Source organism: Engystomops pustulosus, chromosome 11 (genome assembly GCF_040894005.1).
Source record: "Engystomops pustulosus chromosome 11, aEngPut4.maternal, whole genome shotgun sequence".
Lineage (NCBI taxonomy): Eukaryota > Metazoa > Chordata > Amphibia > Anura > Leptodactylidae > Engystomops > Engystomops pustulosus.
In genome coordinates, this window is record NC_092421.1 from 11,030,848 (window position 1) to 11,050,206 (window position 19,359).

General features: G+C 46.3%; 2 protein-coding genes across 5 annotated transcripts in view; both read left to right on the forward strand.

The window, feature by feature from the left end:
* LOC140106172 (uncharacterized) overlaps positions 1-6,131 on the forward strand; it is a 41,560-nt gene extending 35,429 nt beyond the window's left edge. Inside the window, exon 11 of the mRNA XM_072130446.1 lies at positions 4,069-6,131. Coding sequence (XP_071986547.1) covers positions 4,069-5,116 — 1,048 coding nt within the window. The 3' untranslated portion in view covers positions 5,117-6,131. The remainder of the gene's footprint in view (positions 1-4,068) is intronic.
* A 6,903-nt stretch (positions 6,132-13,034) lies between these two features.
* The window catches only part of LOC140106096 (uncharacterized), a 30,661-nt gene continuing 24,336 nt past the window's right edge, over positions 13,035-19,359 (forward strand). For 2 of the 4 annotated variants that reach the window (XM_072130318.1, XM_072130321.1), the window contains exons 1-4: positions 13,035-13,156; positions 17,577-17,732; positions 17,820-17,978; positions 18,955-19,057. In XM_072130318.1, the coding sequence (XP_071986419.1) occupies positions 17,655-17,732; positions 17,820-17,978; positions 18,955-19,057 (340 nt within the window). In that variant the 5' untranslated portion in view covers positions 13,035-13,156; positions 17,577-17,654. Of the gene's footprint in view, positions 13,222-17,576; positions 17,733-17,819; positions 17,979-18,954; positions 19,058-19,359 lie in introns of all 4 variants that reach the window. The other 2 variants (XM_072130320.1, XM_072130319.1) reach the window with 2 other exon arrangements.

Consider the following 19,359-nt stretch of genomic DNA (forward strand, 5'->3'; position numbering starts at 1 on the left):
AATATTTTAAAGCTATAAAAAATAATTTGGGGCTACTGTGCGTCATTAAGGAGATCCAGTGGAGACAGTGTTACACTTTTTTGTAAAATTATCTAAATTGGCTCATGGTAGTGAAGATAGACGCCAATATTTAAAGAGCAGCTTTTCTGAGTATTTCTTTCCCATCGCACTCTGTGGTGACGCAGTGTCTATACATCGCTGTCTCTATAGGCTGCAGGGTCTGTAGGTCACAGTGTCTGTAGGTCGCAGTGCCTGTAGGTCACTGTCTCTATAGCCCGCAGGATCTCTAGGTCACAGTGTCTATACTTCCCTGTCTCTTTAGGCCATGGTGTTTGTAGGTCACAGTGTCTATATGTCCCTGTCTCTGTAGGCTGTGGGGTCTGTAGGTCACAGTATCTATATGTTGCTGTCTCTATAGGCCGGGGGGGGTCTGTAGGTCAAAGTGTTTAGGTTTTTGGGCTCAGGACTATGAATATTTGTGCTGTACGTCTTTATGATTTGACTTTTATTTGGTCCGATGTTCATCCAGGCAGAAGATCTTATTGATATTAAAGTGGAGGTTATGGACGCTGAAGAGGAGTCGTATGGGATGCTGGAGGTGCAGTGTAAGGAGGAGGAGATGCCTGTAGAGATCAGCACACGTGAGTATAACTTCTATTTCTATCCTGGCCTTTTCCTTGCCACCTCCTTTCATCTTACAAGACAAAAGTTTGTGTGTTGCAACAAAAATGTTTTATAAGCCAATAACTCTCAATGTAAAGGAGTCGTGCAGCAGTAGAAGATTTGGCATAGGTTACTAAACAAACTATAGTCACATACTCAGTGTCTCTCCTAGTCAGGCGTAGACTGGGCACATGCTGATCCCAATTTCTTGGTCCAGCGTCTACCTTCTTGGCTTGTCATTGGCTGATGAGGCCTTACACCTTATGGTCATGTGCATGAGGCCTTTGAGTGGTGAGGCACAGAAAACTCATGCAATGGGGACCTCTCTGAGCCGACATGTGAAGCAGCTGAAATCTTTATGTAACTTGTATACTTTAGCTTTCCCCATAGGTAAGTCCCCTCCTCGCAAGGTACATACATCTCTTGGAGAGTATAAGGAATTGTGAGGGAAATTCTTAGAATCAGAAAAGGTTTTCTACTCCCCTGGTTTATCTACCAAGGTTTTGTAATAAATGCATGAAAGGTGTATCTTAGCAAATCTGTTACAGATAACAGGGCATCATCGTCGTGGAGCAGAGGGATCTTCATACTTTGGTCAATGGTCGCTCATACAACCTAAAAGCTTGAAGTGTGTACAGTTGACATGAATCTGATGAATAAAGGGAGCCTGTCACCAGGGACCTCATTTTCACCAAAGACAGGTTGCAAGAGCCCATGACACCTGCAGTGCACATCTGCCTCTCTGCCTTTTCTAAGCATTTGCATGACAATATAATTGTGTGTTATAATTTGCCTTGAACCCTGACAGAATCCTCTGGGGGTTGGACTTTGGTTTGGATGCGTTTCAAAAGACATGTGACTTGTCTGTACTGCAGGCTGCCTCCATCTTTGTGCTCCTGTACAGCTCCTCCCTCCTCCATCCCCAACTGATGTCACCTCACCAGGCTGTGAAGGAGCAGGCGGGAGGAGCTGTACAGGAGCACACAGATGGAGGCAGCCTGCATTACAGACAAGTCACATGTTGTTTTTTGAAATGCATCCAAACTAAAGCCCAACCCCAGGGACTACACAGATGATTCTGTTAGGGTGCAAGGCAAGTTATAACACACAATTATATTTTAATGCAAATGCTTATAAAAGGCAGATGTGCACTGCAGGTGTCATGGGCTTCTGCAACCTGTATTTAGTGAAAATGAGGTCCGTGGTGACAGATTCCCTTTAAATGGAACCTGTCACCAGGAATATGATTTTTAGCTGGTGGCAGATACCAATAGCCTATGCTATGCTGCTTATATTAATGCCTTTGTAAGCTTTCTGAATTATTTCAGTAGTTTATTTCACATTACCTAGCTCCTGTCAGCAGCATGTGGTGAGTCCCTAGGGAGGGGCACCTGCAGTCTGTGAGTGTCCTTTTTAGGCTCCTCTCCTCTCCACCAGGGCCGCATCTTCCATGATTGGTACAATCTACAATAATATACAACCAGCAGCAGCAGCCTGGCAGTACCAGGGCAATACAAGGTTATTGGTCCTGTTATTGGTCCTTCCAGGCCTATAATACCAGCCTGCTGCCGCCCCAGGGCCGGACTATCAGTGTAGATGATCTGTTCCTGCAGGTACCCAGCTATACAGGGTATGCCTACTGTGGGAGAGATTTATGATTAGTTCTGTGTAGCTTCTTGGCGTATAATTGTTGCAAATTTTTGCGCAAACATCGTTTTTGCAGGTTTTTATAAAATCGCAACTCTAAAGTCGTGCAATGGCGGAAAAAATACACCACAGAGTGTGCAACACCACATTTATCAACTGAGAATTTTCAAAAGAACACAAATTTAATCGCAAAACTACACCACATAGGAGGCGGTGCATGTGGCTCCATTGCTACTACAGGGGGAAGCTCAATTTCTGCTCAATTTTGAAGTTTTTGCTCAATTTTATGTTTGAGGTATCTGAGAATTTCCTGTGCAAAAACATCGCAAAAAGGCAGAAATTGAGCAGATGTTACACACACGTGCGACTGGTGCAGTCTATTTGCATAGAGCACACACAGCCAGGTAATGTGAAATGAGCTTATATAAACTACTGAAATGATTGAGACTGACCAAGATATTTTTATAAACAGCTTAGCTTAGGCTGTTAGGCACAAAACCCCCACCGCTAATAACCGCGGTCGGTGCTTGCAGTTTAAAAAAAAAGTTTAAAAAAAAAAAAAATTAATAAAATATTAAAAGTTCAAATCACCCCCCTTTCCCTAGAACGGATATAAAACATAATAAACAGTAAAAATCACAAACATATTAGGTATCGCTGTGTCCCAAAATGCCCGATCTATCAAAATATAAAAACGGTTACGGGCGGCGGTGACCTCCGAGGTGGGAAATGGCGCCCAAATGTCCGAAATGCGACTTTTACACCTTTTTACATAACATAAAAAATGAAATAAAAAATGATCAAAATGTCGCACAGACCTCAAAATGGCAATGGAAACGTCGGCTCATTTCGCAAAAAATGACCCCTCACACATCTCCGTGCGCCAAAGTATGAAAAAGTTATTAGCGTCAGAAGATGGAAAACATTTTTTTTTCCTTTTTGTACACATTCGTTTAATTTTTGAAAATGTATTAAAACACAATAAAACCTGTATAAATGTGGTATCACCGCAATCGCACCGAACCAAAGAATAAAGTAGGCGTGTTATTTGGAGAGAAGAGTGAAAGTCGTAAAAACTGAGCCCACAAGAACGTGACGCACGTGCGGGTTTTTTTCAATTTTTCCACATTTGGAATTTTTTTTCAGCTTCGCAGTACACGGCATGTTAAAATAAATAACATTACGGGAAAGTAAAATTTGTTACGCACAAAATAAGCCCTCACACAGGTCTGTACACGGAAAAATGAAAAAGTTATGGATTTTTGAAGTTGGAGAGCGAGAAATGAGCCGAAAAACCCTGCGTCCTTAAGGGGTTAAAGTTGTCATCTTTTCCTTAACATGAGATGTCAAATTTTAAGGTTTTATTTTTTAGAAACTTGTGCTACCCACATCCGTATAAAATAAATATTTTAAAATACGCAGAAGTATTGTACAGATGAAAACGAGTATATTAACGTTTTCTTTTACCCCTCCAGCAGATGAATTTACCAAAAATTTGGAAGGACGTCTTTTGTCACCAGATTGTAAAAAAGAAGGAAATAATATCTCACAGAACCCAAATCTACCTTCAGTCCTTCACAGCGCCAATCTGTTCTCCGACGCGTGCAGTTACGAGGGAACGTCATCCATCCAGTCACAGAACGCTGAGCAAAACGCCGGTCACAAGGGGGACCGTTTGTTCCAATGTTCTCAATGTGGAAAATTTTTTAAAAGTAAATCCAATCTTATTAAACATCGACTGATTCACTTGGACAAGAGACCGTATTCGTGTTCACAGTGTGAAAAGGGGTTTACCCAGAAATCGGGACTTATTAAACATCAGAGAATTCACACAGACGAGCGGCCGTTCTCATGTGCGGAATGTGGGAAAAGTTTTACCCAAAAATCAATTCTGGTCGAGCATCAGAGAAGTCACTCCGGGGAGAAGCCCTTCTCGTGCTCCAAATGTGGGAAGTGTTTCACGTGGAAGTCTGTTCTGTTCGAACATCTGAAAACCCACACCGGAGAAAGACCGTATACATGTGCAGAGTGCGGGAAGTGCTTCACCCAGAAATCCAATTTGGTCGACCATCAGAAATCTCACACGGGAGAGAAACCATTTTCATGCTTTGATTGTGGCAAATGTTTTACGCGGAAATCGGGTCTTGTTCAACATCAAAGACTCCACACGGGGGCAAACCCATGCATGGAGTGTGGGAAATACTTCACCCAGAAGTCCGATCTCATGAAACATCAGAGAACTCACACAGGAGAGAGGCCCTTCTCGTGCCTGGTATGTGGGAAGTGCTTTACCCAGAAGTCCTCTCTTGTAGGACACCAGAAATGTCACACCGGGGAGAAGCCATTTTCATGCGCAGAGTGCGGGAAATGTTTTAGTCGAAAATCTGTTCTGGCTGATCACCAAAAAACTCACACAGGGGAGAGACCCTACTCGTGTTTAGACTGCGGCAAGTGTTTTGCCCAAAAATCGGATCTTGTTGTGCATTTCAGAGTCCACACAGGTGAGAAGCCGTATTCGTGTAACGTATGCGCCAAATGCTTCACCCAGAAATCCTCTCTTGTTGAACATTTGAAAATTCACACGGGGGAGAAGCCGTTCTCATGTTCAGAATGTGGCAAATGTTTTACCCAGAAATCTTCTCTAGTGAAGCATCAGATGACTCACACGGGCCCCGCATCGTTCTCATATTCCGAAAATGAGGCGTATTATCCAGATAGCGGCTTCTCGTTACTAGCAGAAAATCCTGCAAAGGATGGAGCTCTCTTTAATATTCAGGGTGTGGAAGAGGATGCGCCCACAGATTGAACTCCGCAGGGGATCTGATCATTGAAGAAACTTTTAAAAATCTGCAATTTTCAGTCGTCCTCCACAGAGATTTCAAGTCAAGGAAGAGCAGAACTGCTAATATTTAGTATTTTTGTCCCATATGAGTCTCCAAGTCTTCGGCCGTGTTCACACTTGGTGTGAATTCAGAGGCTGCTGCCTAGTTCACATCTCTGGTTTGCATTCACATCACGGCTGCATAAATGCAACGTAAGCTAAATGCGTGAATGCGCTCTACGATTTACCTACCTGAACCCAGTGGGGCTGATTGCTGCACTGTGGCCCCTAGAAATAAGCCTACGATGACTTTTTTTGGTGTAGGGTGTTGTGTAGTCTGACCCAACACTTTCCTAATACAAACCATAATTCTAAATTCTCATAGTTGCGCATTAAATATTAAAATATTTTGACAAAATTTCCTTTTTCCATCTCTCCAAAGTCTTGATTTTATTACCACGACGTGTCTGATGTGTGTGCATTATATATTTTGTAGAAATTTTAGCATTTTGTTTTCTTGGACAATATATTTTTGCTCGCTCTTCCTGATGTCTAATGGTTTTTACGGCTGAGTAGGAAATTAGATAAAATAACCATTAACCCCTTTCTCGCGTTTCCATTTTTTTGCTCCCCTTCTTTAAAGTTTCATAACTTTTTTTATGTTTCCTTGTATGAAGCTTTATAAAAGGTTTGTTTTCTGTATAACAAATTGCACTTCTTAATGACGGTATTTAATTTTTATGCCGTGTACTGAGAAGCAGGAAAAAAATTCCAAATACAGTGAACTTGAGGAGAAAAAAATGCTTTGTTTTTATGGTTTGCACTGTGTTTTTCAGATGGGAAACCCCCTTTTATTTTTTGAGATAGCAAATTTATATACCGGATATACTCAAATATGAGCCGAGTTTTTCAGTGCAAAAAATGTGCCGAAAAACTTCACCTCGGCTTATACTCGAGCCCCCCTTCCCCAGCAGGTCCTCTTCTATACCGCGATGCTCCGGCATAGTCTCCGTGTCCCAGCGCGGTCCGTCACAGGGACCGTGAGGTCAGCCACTCGACACACACTATGATGTCAGCAAGCGGCTGACGTCACGATCCCTGTGACGGACAGCGGGGGGGACACGGAGCCGATGCCGGAGCATCGCGGTCTAGAAGAGGACCTGCCAGGGAAGGTGTTGGAAGGTGAGTAGACTGGTTTTTCCCTACAGGTATTATATTGCAGGCAGGGGGCAGGGCCGGCTGTATACTGCAGGGGGCAGGGAAGGCTGTATACTGCGGGGGGCAGGGAAGGCTGTATACTGCAGGGGGCGGGGAAGGCTGTATACTGCAGGGGGCGGGGAAGGCTGTATACTGCGGGGGGCGGGGAAGGCTGTATACTGCGGGGGGCAGGGCCGGCTGTATACTGCGGGGGGCAGGGCCGGCTGTATACTGCGGGGGGCAGGGCCGGCTGTATACTGCGGGGGGACAGGGAAGGCTGTATACTGCGGGAGGCAGGGAAGGCTGTATACTGTGGGGGGCAGGGAAAGCTGTATACTGCAGGGGGCAGGGAAGGCTGTATACTGCGGGAGGCAGGGAAGGCTGTATACTGTGGGGGGCAGGGAAAGCTGTGTACTGCAGGGGGCAGGGAAGGCTGTATACTGCGGGAGGCAGGGAAGGTTATATACTATAGGGGGCTGGCAGGCTATATACTTGGAGGTTGTGACCAGTGCATTTCCCACCCTTGGCTTATACTCGAGTCAATAGGTTTTTCCATTTTTTTGTTGTTGTTTTTTTTTGTTAAAATTAGCTTATACTCGGGTCGTTTATACTCGAGTACATACGGTATGTTTCATGAAGATTTTAATTAGGTTTTAAAAAAAATCAAGACCTTTAGAACAAAAGTTTGCCGTATTCTGACGCTAATAACTTTTTTCAGACTTTTGGCGCATGGGGATGTGTAAGGTGTCATTTTTTGCAGGAGGCGATGACGTTTACATTGATGCCATTTGTGGGACGACCTTTAGTTCACTTTTTATTTCATGAGTTGCATAATGACAAAAAAGTGGCATTTTGGACATTTGGGCGCAGTGTTTTATTACAGGTTGCAATGTTAGGAATAACAGTTTTTATACATTGATAGATGGGGGATTATGATGGTGTCCGGGGGAGTGACGATCACAGCCAACATGGCAGCGCCCACTCACCACTGGCTGCAATCAGCCTTTCTGTAGGGTTCAGAGCGTGAGCCCTCTCCATACACTCCTTGCCGCTCACAAATGATTAATCACCTTCTTATTTTGTGATGACTTCACAGACTCTGAGGCCAGTGATTGGCTGTATTAGTCATGTGGCTGAACGACTTGTCACCGATGCAGCAGAGGAAATCATCCAGGACAGATATTTGTTTTTTATATAAATTACCATTAATGTGTATGATATTATGGCAGCGATCGGTGCTCACTGTATATGTCGTTATTATACGCATTCTGTGTTTCGCGCTTTCAGATATCAGGAAATTTCCTTTTTGCGGTGATGATGTTTTAATAAAAATAGGAAAAGTGCTGGTTGTAGTTTATTTTGTATTCCAACCATGAAGGCGGCTACTTCTGGCAGTCACCCAGCTAAGGCTACATTCACACGATATATTCTTGCTGTACATTAGTACGGCGGATATACATTGGCGCCGGGGACGCTCACCCCCGCGCCTCTCCATAGAGTAACACGGGGCCTGGCGCCATATTATTCAGTCGAAACAGAGGACATGTCTTATCTTTCTACGGAACGGCATGGTGCCGCACCGTACCGCTCCCGTACAGCGTCATGACGCCATTGCGATGTATGGGGGACATATATATGCCGTATATACGTCCCCCATACGTTCGTGTGAATGTAGCCTAAAAGTCCGATTCCCACCAAGACTGCCAGATGGCAATAGTGATGCCCGAGGATGCCCTCCTATCCTCCGCATGGGAGAGGAAGGGCCGAGTCACTATTAGTATCACTTTTTGATACATGAAGATTGATATAATTATTTTATTAATATGATTTGCATTTCAAAAATTTTATTTTTTGGTTTAATAAGTTTTTCATCAAATCACAAAAAGAAAATGCATATAAAATATTGTAAGGAACTATGAGGGCGTGGTCACACGTTGCGCTTTGGTTGCATTTTCATTGCTGAGGAGAGGGGATTGTAGTCCCGCATTCCCTATGACAGAATAGTATGTCATCCAGGAGTCGGCACATGGGCCTTCTTCATGACACCAATTGTGGGAGTTAAAGGACATATACCACCAAGATGAAGGACTGTATGCAAATGAGCCTGAGGGGGTCCAGGATCCATTAACACCTATGGAACCTGGAGCCCCTCAGGCTTATTTGCATACAGTCCTTCAATCTGGTAGATGCCCTTTAAAGGGGTGTTCAGATTACAGCAAATAAATGTTAATGTTTTTATGATGAAAAGTTCTACAATGTTCCAATATACTTTCTATATCAATTCCTCACGGTTTTCTAGATCTCTGCTTGCTGTCATTCAACAGGAAGCTTCTATGTTTCCTTCCACTCGACAGGAATCTGACCCTGGTCTCTCAGGTGCACGGCTCGTTATCTCATAGAGAGTAATCACCTACCTATTATTAATATGTAGACCTATGACTATTGTATGCACTTACCAGTCAGTATTATATATTTATCTATCATTACTATATATACCTATTATATGCACTTACCTGTGAGTATTATATATACACCTACCTATCTATACTGAATGACAGACTCGCATTTCCTTCCAGATCCCGTGTGACAAGCAGGGGCCGATGTTTGTCTTCACTTGATAGTTGATCTTCCCAATGTGATTCTGGTGACTGATGTTCCATTGTCAGGTGACTGCTGTAGCCAATCAGATGGCTCAGAGGTACAAACAGCAAATCACTGCTGCGGCCAGGCCATGTGACCTGAAGTAGTGCCACTGTACCTACCTCTCCTATCATTTTATACCTATCATTACCTATTATCACTAATATGTACCTCTATGGAGGCCACTAAAACTAATCATTTCTGGACCTGTCTGGACACAATCTGAGCTGGCTGGACGTGACTTAAATCAAATGTAATGTTCACAGGGGAGAAAGCCTCATAATATCTCTAATGATTCCCCAGGTTGCTGCTAAGTCCCCTTTACATAAGAAAAGGTTTATTACATGGGATTAGACAGCATGGATCAGATGAAGTTATTCATGGGACTCCCCCAGGAAACAGATACTACCAGACTACAGATTAGGTTGCTTTCTGCTGTATGTCTGAGGTCCGGTATTAATCAGTTAGAGCCCGGACCCACCAGAGTCTGATGGGCCAGTAAAGTACTTTTACTCTGATAATGGATGTACAGCTGCAATTAGGAAAACGGAACTTCATTCCCAAGAAAAGCTTCAGTTCTATATTCTTTTGATCACTGAACATGGCCAGACCCCACCAATCTGACACTGTCTGGTGGATATTTGGTGAGTCATTTGGTTGGACAACCCCTCTAAGGAAAATCTGAGATCTATTTTTTAAATACTTTATAAACAGTGTTTATTTCCCCTTTTAATTTTACAGAATATTCTTTGAAAAGTCTTCTTTATGTTATTTTCATATAATTCTTATTGAAAATACATGACTAAAGTGTTGAATGGGACTGAAGTGCGGTCATATGGAGTTGTGGGTCAAAGCCAGGAGGACTGGGGCATGGTCAGATGGAGAGTAATGGGGCATTGGCAGATGAGCAAGAGGGCATGGTCAGAAGAAGCCAGGAGGATTGGTACATGGTCAGATGGGGGTTTGAGGCAGAGTGAGGTTGACTGTGGCATGATTAGATGGATCCCAAGAAAAATGGACAGATTGAGCCCAGAGGACTAGAGCATGGTTAGATGGAGCCTAGAGGACTGGAGCACATTCAGATGGAACCCAGAGGACTGGAGCATGATTAGATGGAGCCCAGAGGACTGGAGCATGGTCAGGTGGAGCCCAGAGGACTGGTGCACGATTATATGGAGTCCAGAGGACCGGAGCATGGTCATATGGAGCCCAGAGGAATGGAGCAAGGTCAGATGGAACCCAGAGAACTGGAGCACCTTCAGATGGAGCCCAAAGGAATGGAGCATGGTCAAATGGAGCCAGGAGGACTGGATCATGGTGTCCATATCCTGGAGGACTGTTGCATGATAAGATGGTGTCCTGAGCCAGGAGGTCTAGAGCATGGTCAGAAGAAGCTGGAGGCAGAGCAAGGAGGACTGAGGCATGGTCAGATGGAGGCTTAAGCCAGGAGCATGATCATGAGCATGATCAGATGAAACCAAGAGGTCTAGAGCATGGAGTCAGGAGGACTGCAGCATGATCAGATGGAACCAAGAGGTTTACAGCATGGAGCCAGGAGGACTGGATCATGGTCAGCTTGAGCCTGAGGCAGAGCAAGGAGAAGTGGAGCATGATCAGATGGAATCCAGAGCCATGAGGACTGGGGCATGGTCAGATGGTGGCCAGAGCCAGGAGGACTAGGGCATGGTTAGGTGGAGCCAGATGGAGATGGGGAGTCATGGGGTATTGTCAGCTGGAGCTCAGGGGATGGAAGCATAGTCATATGGAACCCACAGTATTGGAGCATGGCCAGATGGAGTTGTAGGGTAAAGTCAGGCGGCCTGGAGCATGATCCAGAGCAGGAGGACTAGAGCATGGTCAGATGGAGCCTGGAGCCCTGGAACATGGTCAGAAAACGCCCTGAGCTAGAAGGACTGGAGCATGGTCTGATGGTGTCCACAACCAGAAGGACTGAAGCATGGTAACATGGAGTCCATAGCCAAGAACCCTGGAGCATGGTTACATAGAGCCAGATGGAGATGGGAAGTCTGGGGCATTGTCAGATGGAATACAGACTCCTGGAGCATGGTCAGATGGAGCCCAGAGCCTGGAGGACTGGGGCATGGTCAGATGGAGCCCAGAGCCTGGAGGACTGGGGCATGGTCAGATGGAGCCCAGAACCAGGAGGACTGGAGCATAGTCAGATGAAGCCCAGAGGACTGGAGTATGGTCAGATGGGGTTTGAGGCAGAGCCAGGAGGGACTGGAGCATGGTCTGATGGAGTGAAGAGTATTGAAGCATGGTTATAGAACTCAGGTCATAGAACTCATAGAAGCTCAGAGAACTGGAACATGATGAGATGGAGCCAGATGACTAGTGCATGGTCCGATGGAGCCTGAGGCAGAGCCCAGAGGACTGGAGTATGGTCAAATGGGGTTTGAGGCAGAGCCAGGAGGGACTGGAGCATGGTCTGATGGAGTGAAGAGTATTGAAGCATGGTTATAGAACTCAGGTCATAGAACTCATAGAAGCTCAGAGAACTGGAACATGATCAGATGGAGCCAGATGACTAGTGCATGGTCCGATGGAGCCTGAGGCAGAGCCCAGAGGACTGGAGTATGGTCAGATGGGGTTTGAGGCAGAGCCAGGAGGGACTGGAGCATGGTCTGATGGAGTGAAGAGTATTGAAGCATGGTTATAGAACTCAGGTCATAGAACTCATAGAAGCTCAGAGAACTGGAACATGATCAGATGGAGCCAGATGACTAGTGCATGGTCTGATGGAGCCTGAGGCAGAGCCCAGAGGACTGGAGGATGGTCAGATGGAGCTGTGTGGCAAAGCCAGTAGGAATGATGCATAGTTGGATGGAGTCAGGAGGACTGAAGCTTAGTCGGATGGAGTCAGGGGCACTGGGCATGGTTAGATAGTGTAAGGAGGACTGGAGCATGTCCAGAGCCAGGAGGACTGGAGCATTGTCAGAAGGTGCCCAAAACCAGGAGGACTGGAGCATGGTCAGATGGTGCCCAAAACCAGGAGGACTGGAGCATTGTCAGATGGTGCCCCGAGGGAGGAGCACTGTAGCCTGGTCAGATGGAGCCATAGGGCAGAACCAATATAGGGAATCTGAACCAAAACAAAGTTCTAACAAAGACTCCAGGAACAGCTACAACACAAGGGAGAGAAGAATAGGAAGAATATAGAAGGTTATAGAATGTGGATGGAGTCAGAACCAGGAGTAGGGGCGCTAGGGAAGAGTCCTGGAGATCACATGAAGGCGCATATAGGTGTCATACACATTAGAAATAAGCTCATGCATATTGGTTCCTCTGAGACATTTCCCTGCTGCACACTGATAGGGGTCACACAATGGGGCCCGGTGTCCCCTATCAGCGTTAGGTTTGGAGAGGGGGCATAGGCACCTGGGGAAGTATACGCTACACATACTAGGTGTGCTGAATACATTTTGGAAATGAATGGGACTCATTTGGAACAAGGGACTCATTAGGGCAAATTAATTTACTAGTCCCTGCACAATCCCCGGCGAGAATGCACAGCTGCCGCGATTCACTAAAATCGTGCACCCGATATCCTGCATGTGTCGCTTCCCCACTCAGGTCCCCGGAGTTCACCTTCTTCTTCCTGATGCATGTAAGTGCATAGCTTGTGCCACAATTTAAATGTTAAATCCCGCGGTTTGTCCGAATCCATCGGATCGTCCGGTGCGATTGTGACACAATACGATCGCGTGCGCCACAGTTCCCTTCTAAATCTCTGTCCCGGTGGCGCAATCCCACGAAAAGTTGGAAAACCCGACGGAAATGCGGTTGCGGGACCCGTAGTAAATAAGCCCCATTCATTTTACATTTCAGAAACTAGAGCTGTTAGAGGAATAGGGAAGGGGTTTTCACAACCAGGTAAAATATTCCAGGTACGGTGATAAATGTTTTATTTGTTCTCCAAACATAAACATACAATGCCCAATGGCAAATGTCCCCCACAGGGTGGACGCTGGAGGTACAGTAGGTGTGATGTCACTGGTCACCTCAGATCATGTGACCCCGGTAGTCACACGTCACTGCTTCCTGCATTGTAGGAAGCCACACCTGCTCTGATGACATCACAGCAGGAGCAGCTCTGTGCCTGACAGGACCCTGAGGGCAGTAACAGGCTGGGGGAAGTATAAGAGAGACGGACAGGGAACTTCCGGGGTGAGTGCTGTATCGTGTCTGTCTCCTTCTGCCAGTGCGGGGTTTATGGCATCAGCATCTTCTATGTATGAGCTTTATTACATGGACTCTCCTCTACTGCTCCGAATACACAGATCTGTGCTATGTATAGGTTATCCTCACCGTCCTCTATAAGAAATGTATATAACATGTCCCCCTGTATACTGTCCCCTCTACATCACGTGTCCTCCTGTATACTGTCCCCTCTACATCACATGTCCTCCTGTATACTGTCCCCTGTACATCACGTGTCTTCCTGTATACTGTCCCCTGTACATCACGTGTCTTCCTGTATACTGTCCCCTGTACATCACGTGTCTTCCTGTATACTGTCCCCTGTACATCACATGTCCTCCTGTATACTGTCCCGTGTACATCACATGTCTTCCTGTATACTGTCCCCTGTACATCACGTGTCCTCCTGTATACTGTCCCCTGTACATCACGTGTCCTCCTGTATACTGTCCCCTGTATATAACATGTCCTCCTGTATACTGTCCCCTGTACATCACGTGTCCTCCTGTATACTGTCCCCTGTACATCACATGTCCTCCTGTATACTGTCCCCTGTACATTGCATGTCCTCCTGTATACTGTCCCCTGTACATCACGTGTCCTCCTGTATACTGTCCCCTGTACATCTCATGTCCTCCTGTATACTGACCCTTGTACATCACGTGTCCTCCGGTATACTGTCCCCTGTATATAACATGTCCTCCTGTATACTGTCCCCTGTACATCACGTGTCCTCCTGTATACTGTCCCCTGTACATCACATGTCCTCCCGTATACCGTCTCTTGTATATAACGTGTCCTCCTGTATACTGTCCCCTGTACATCACATGTCCTCCTGTATACTGTCCCCTCTACATCACGTGTCCTCCTGTATACTGCCCCCTGTACACCACGTGTCCTCCTGTATACTGTCCCCTGTACATCACGTGTCCTCCTGTATACTGTCCCCTCTACATCACGTGTCCTCCTGTATACTGTCCTCTCTACATCACGTGTCCTCCTGTATACTGTCCCCTGTACATCACGTGTCCTCCTGTATACTGTCCCCTCTACATCACGTGTCCTCCTGTATACTGTCCCCTGTACATCTCATGTCCTCCTGTATACTGACCCTTGTACATCACGTGTCCTCCTGTATACTGTCCCCTGTACATCACGTGTCCTCCTGTATACTGTCCCCTGTACATCACGTGTCCTCCTGTATACTGTCCCCTCTACATCACGTGTCCTCCTGTATACTGTCCCCTGTACATCACATGTCCTCCTGTATACTGTCCCCTGTATATAACGTGTCCTTCTGTATACTGTCCCCTGTACATCACATGTCCTCCTGTATACTGTCCCCTGTATATAACGTGTCCTTCTGTATACTGTCCCCTGTACATCACGTGTCTTCCTGTATACTGTCCCCTGCACATCACGTGTCCTCCTGTATACTGTCCCCTGTACATCACATGTCTTCCTGTATAATGTCCCTTGTACATCAGGTGTCCTCCTGTATACTGTCCCCTCTACATCACATGTCCTCCTGTATACTGTCCCCTGTACATCACATGTCCTCCTGTATACTGTCCCCTGTATATAACGTGTCCTCCTGTATACTGTCCCCTGTACATCACGTGTCCTCCCGTATACCGTCTCTTGTATATCACGTTTCCTCCTGCATACCGTCCCCTCTACATCTCGTGTTCCCCTCTATATCGTCACCTGTACATCAAGTGTCCTCTTGTATACCGTCCCCTGTACATTGCATGTCCTGTATACTGTCCCCTCTACATCACGTGTCCTCCTGTATACTGTCCCCTGTACATCACGTGTCCTCCTGTATACTGTCCCCTGTACATCACGTGTCCTCCTGTATACTGTCCCCTGTACATCACATGTCCTCCTGTATACTGTCCCCTGTACATTGCATGTCCTCCTGTATACTGTCCCCTGTACATTGCATGTCCTCCTGTATACTGTCCCCTGTACATTGCATGTCCTCCTGTATACTGTCCCCTGTACATCACGTGTCCTCCTGTATACTGTCCCCTGTACATCTCATGTCCTCCTGTATACTGACCCTTGTACATCACGTGTCCTCCGGTATACTGTCCCCTGTATATAACATGTCCTCCTGTATACTGTCCCCTGTACATCACGTGTCCTCCTGTATACTGTCCCCTGTACATCTCATGTCCTCCTGTATACTGACCCTTGTACATCACGTGTCCTCCGGTATACTGTCCCCTGTATATAACATGTCCTCCTGTATACTGTCCCCTGTACATCACGTGTCCTCCTGTATACTGTCCCCTGTACATCTCATGTCCTCCTGTATACTGACCCTTGTACATCACGTGTCCTCCGGTATACTGTCCCCTGTATATAACATGTCCTCCTGTATACTGTCCCCTGTACATCACGTGTCCTCCTGTATACTGTCCCCTGTACATCACATGTCCTCCCGTATACCGTCTCTTGTATATAACGTGTCCTCCTGTATACTGTCCCCTGTACATCACATGTCCTCCTGTATACTGTCCCCTCTACATCACGTGTCCTCCTGTATACTGCCCCCTGTACACCACGTGTCCTCCTGTATACTGTCCCCTGTACATCACGTGTCCTCCTGTATACTGTCCCCTCTACATCACGTGTCCTCCTGTATACTGTCCTCTCTACATCACGTGTCCTCCTGTATACTGTCCCCTGTACATCACGTGTCCTCCTGTATACTGTCCCCTCTACATCACGTGTCCTCCTGTATACTGTCCCCTGTACATCTCATGTCCTCCTGTATACTGACCCTTGTACATCACGTGTCCTCCTGTATACTGTCCCCTGTACATCACGTGTCCTCCTGTATACTGTCCCCTGTACATCACGTGTCCTCCTGTATACTGTCCCCTCTACATCACGTGTCCTCCTGTATACTGTCCCCTGTACATCACATGTCCTCCTGTATACTGTCCCCTGTATATAACGTGTCCTTCTGTATACTGTCCCCTGTACATCACATGTCCTCCTGTGTACTGTCCCCTGCACATCACGTGTCCTCCTGTATACTGTCCCCTGTACATCACATGTCTTCCTGTATAATGTCCCTTGTACATCAGGTGTCCTCCTGTATACTGTCCCCTCTACATCACATGTCCTCCTGTATACTGTCCCCTGTACATCACATGTCCTCCTGTATACTGTCCCCTGTATATAACGTGTCCTCCTGTATACTGTCCCCTGTACATCACGTGTCCTCCCGTATACCGTCTCTTGTACATCACGTTTCCTCCTGCATACCGTCCCCTCTACATCTCGTGTTCCCCTCTATATCGTCACCTGTACATCAAGTGTCCTCTTGTATACCGTCCCCTGTACATTGCATGTCCTGTATACTGTCCCCTCTACATCACGTGTCCTCCTGTATACTGTCCCCTGTACATCACGTGTCCTCCTGTATACTGTCCCCTGTACATCACGTGTCCTCCTAGATACTGTCCCCTGTACATCACGTGTCCTCCTGTATACTGTCCCCTGTACATCACGTGTCCTCCTGTATACTGTCCCCTGTACATCACGTGTCCTCCTGTATACTGTCCCCTGTACATCACGTGTCCTCCTGTATACTGTCCCTTGTACATCACGTGTCCTCCTGTATACTGTCCCCTGTACATCACGTGTCCTCCCGTATACCGTCTCTTGTATATAACGTGTCCTCCTGTATACTGTCCCCTGTACATCACGTGTCCTCCCGTATACCGTCTCTTGTATATCACGTTTCCTCCTGTATACTGTCCCCTGTTTATAACGTGTCCTCCTGTATACTGTCCCCTGTACATCACGTGTCCTCCCGTATACCGTCTCTTGTATATCACGTTTCCTCCTGCATACCGTCCCCTCTACATCTCGTGTTCCCCTCTATATCGTCACCTGTACATCAAGTGTCCTCTTGTATACCATCCCCTGTACATTGCATGTCCTCCTGTATAATGTCCCCTGTACATCACGTGTCTTCCTGTATACTGTCCCCTGTACATCACGTGTCTTCCTGTATACTGTCCCCTGTATATCACGTGTCCTCCTGTATACTGTCCCCTGTACATCTCATGTCCTCCTGTATACTGTCCCCTGTACATCACGTGTCCTCCTGTATACTGTCCCCTGTACATCTCATGTCCTCCTGTATACTGTCCCCTGTACATCACGTGTCCTCCTGTATACTGTCCCCTGTACATCTCATGTCCTCCTGTATACCGTCTCCGTATATCGTCACGTGTCCTCACCACCATTCTTGCTCTCGATTCTTCCTTTTTTTCCGCTGATCTCCAATACATCTTACCGCATGACTGGTGACATTGTCCTGATGTCACCCGTGATATGGTTGTACCTGTTGTGTTTCGTGTAGATTTCCTCAGTGAAGCCTCAATCCGGTGCCTTTTCCTCCACAAGGCAATGGTCCTGTTTCTGATCTAACCAACTCAGAATGGAGAAAGAACGAAAAGCGATCACTGACAGCATACTGGCCCTCACCCTGGAGATCATCTTCCTGCTAACAGGAGAGGTGACATAACTAGTATACAGAGTCTATTGAGGAGGTGGGGGCAGTATATGTAGAGCTATTGATTGATCAGAGTCTCTCTGTACACAGGATTACACTATAGTGAAGAAGACATCATCTGACATGTCAGGAGAATGCAGCAGGAGCCAGAGCACTATCATGGAGCCTCCATCACTGACACCTGAGAGGGACAGTGACCACCAGATCCTGGAGCTCACACACAAGATCATAGAGATACTGACCGCAGAGGTGAGTATGACTGGTTTGACTGAGGTGCTTACGGCATTAGACGTCTTGTCCCAGTCCTGTAAGGGACTGTGAGCCCTAAACTCCTGCCCCCAAAAATACCACCCTAAATAGTGGCCAGTAACTAGGCAACAGTCTGGCCCTGCCTATGCCAAAGTGCAAACACATAACATAACAAATAAAAGAAGGAAGAATGGTCAACAAGCCGGGTCACAAAAGAGATAGCGAGGAAGCACAGAATCACAAATGCAGAAGAATAGTCTGAATAGGAGCCGAGATCAAAATACCAGAAATTCAAACACTTTAGGGCTCATTTATGATGGGCCCCGCGGACCGCACTTTAGTCGGACATCCCGACGATTTTGTGTTGCTGGGACAGGGATTTAAAAGGGGTTTTTGGCGCATGCGGTCGGCTTTTATACGACACAAATCGGGGGGCGGATCCAGACAAACAACGGGATTTAACTTAAAAATTGTGTTGCAAGCCATGCACTTACATACACCGGGAAGAAGATGGTGAGCTCCGGCAGACCTGATCGGGGAAGCGACACATGCAGGATATCGGGCGCACGATCTACGTGAAACGCGTTCATCCTCATAGGATAATCTGGATTCGGGGATCGCGCAGGGACCGGATAAGTAAATGTGCCCCTTTATCACAAGCTAATAAACAGATCAAGATAAACTAAAACTGGAACTGGACTGAATGCGAACAAAACATTTATTGGAGACCAGAAAACTCTTGCTGGACCAGTGCTAGAGGAGAAGAGGGTGGTGGACTTAATTCCTTCTTATTTAGACAGCTAAGTGCATGTTCACACAAATTACATGAGATATAAGGATCAGCATCTCCTTAGACGGGTACCACGGACCGAGGATACCTGTGGAAGGGACAGGTTTGGTTATTAGTACATTAGACAATATTTGGTAAATTTCTGATAACTGTTGTTCACCAGAGCGATGGTTTTGTTGTCTTTAGGATGAAGATGTGACGGCTGTGAAGGTAGAAGTAATAACCAGGGAAGAGCTGGATGTGAGCAGCAGGCAGTCGTGTAAGGATGAGGACATCCCTGTACAGATCGGTGAGGACATTGCTACAGATTGTGACAGATCCAGTGTCCAGGGACCTAGTGCACATGGACCAGATTCACACAGTAAAGTAAATGTAGAGCTCCTCGCACTGCTGTGTGCATGGTACCAGGTACCTCTAGCTGTCTTCTACCTACTTATTCCATCACTCCCTCGGCTGATTTCTGTGCATTTATCATTATTATTAGTTTGTACTCCTAATAATGTGACTCCACTGCGTATTTCATAGCATTATGGAATAGATCAAATGATCCACTTTTTAGATCTACTGTATCAGGAAGGTTTTGAGTGCTAT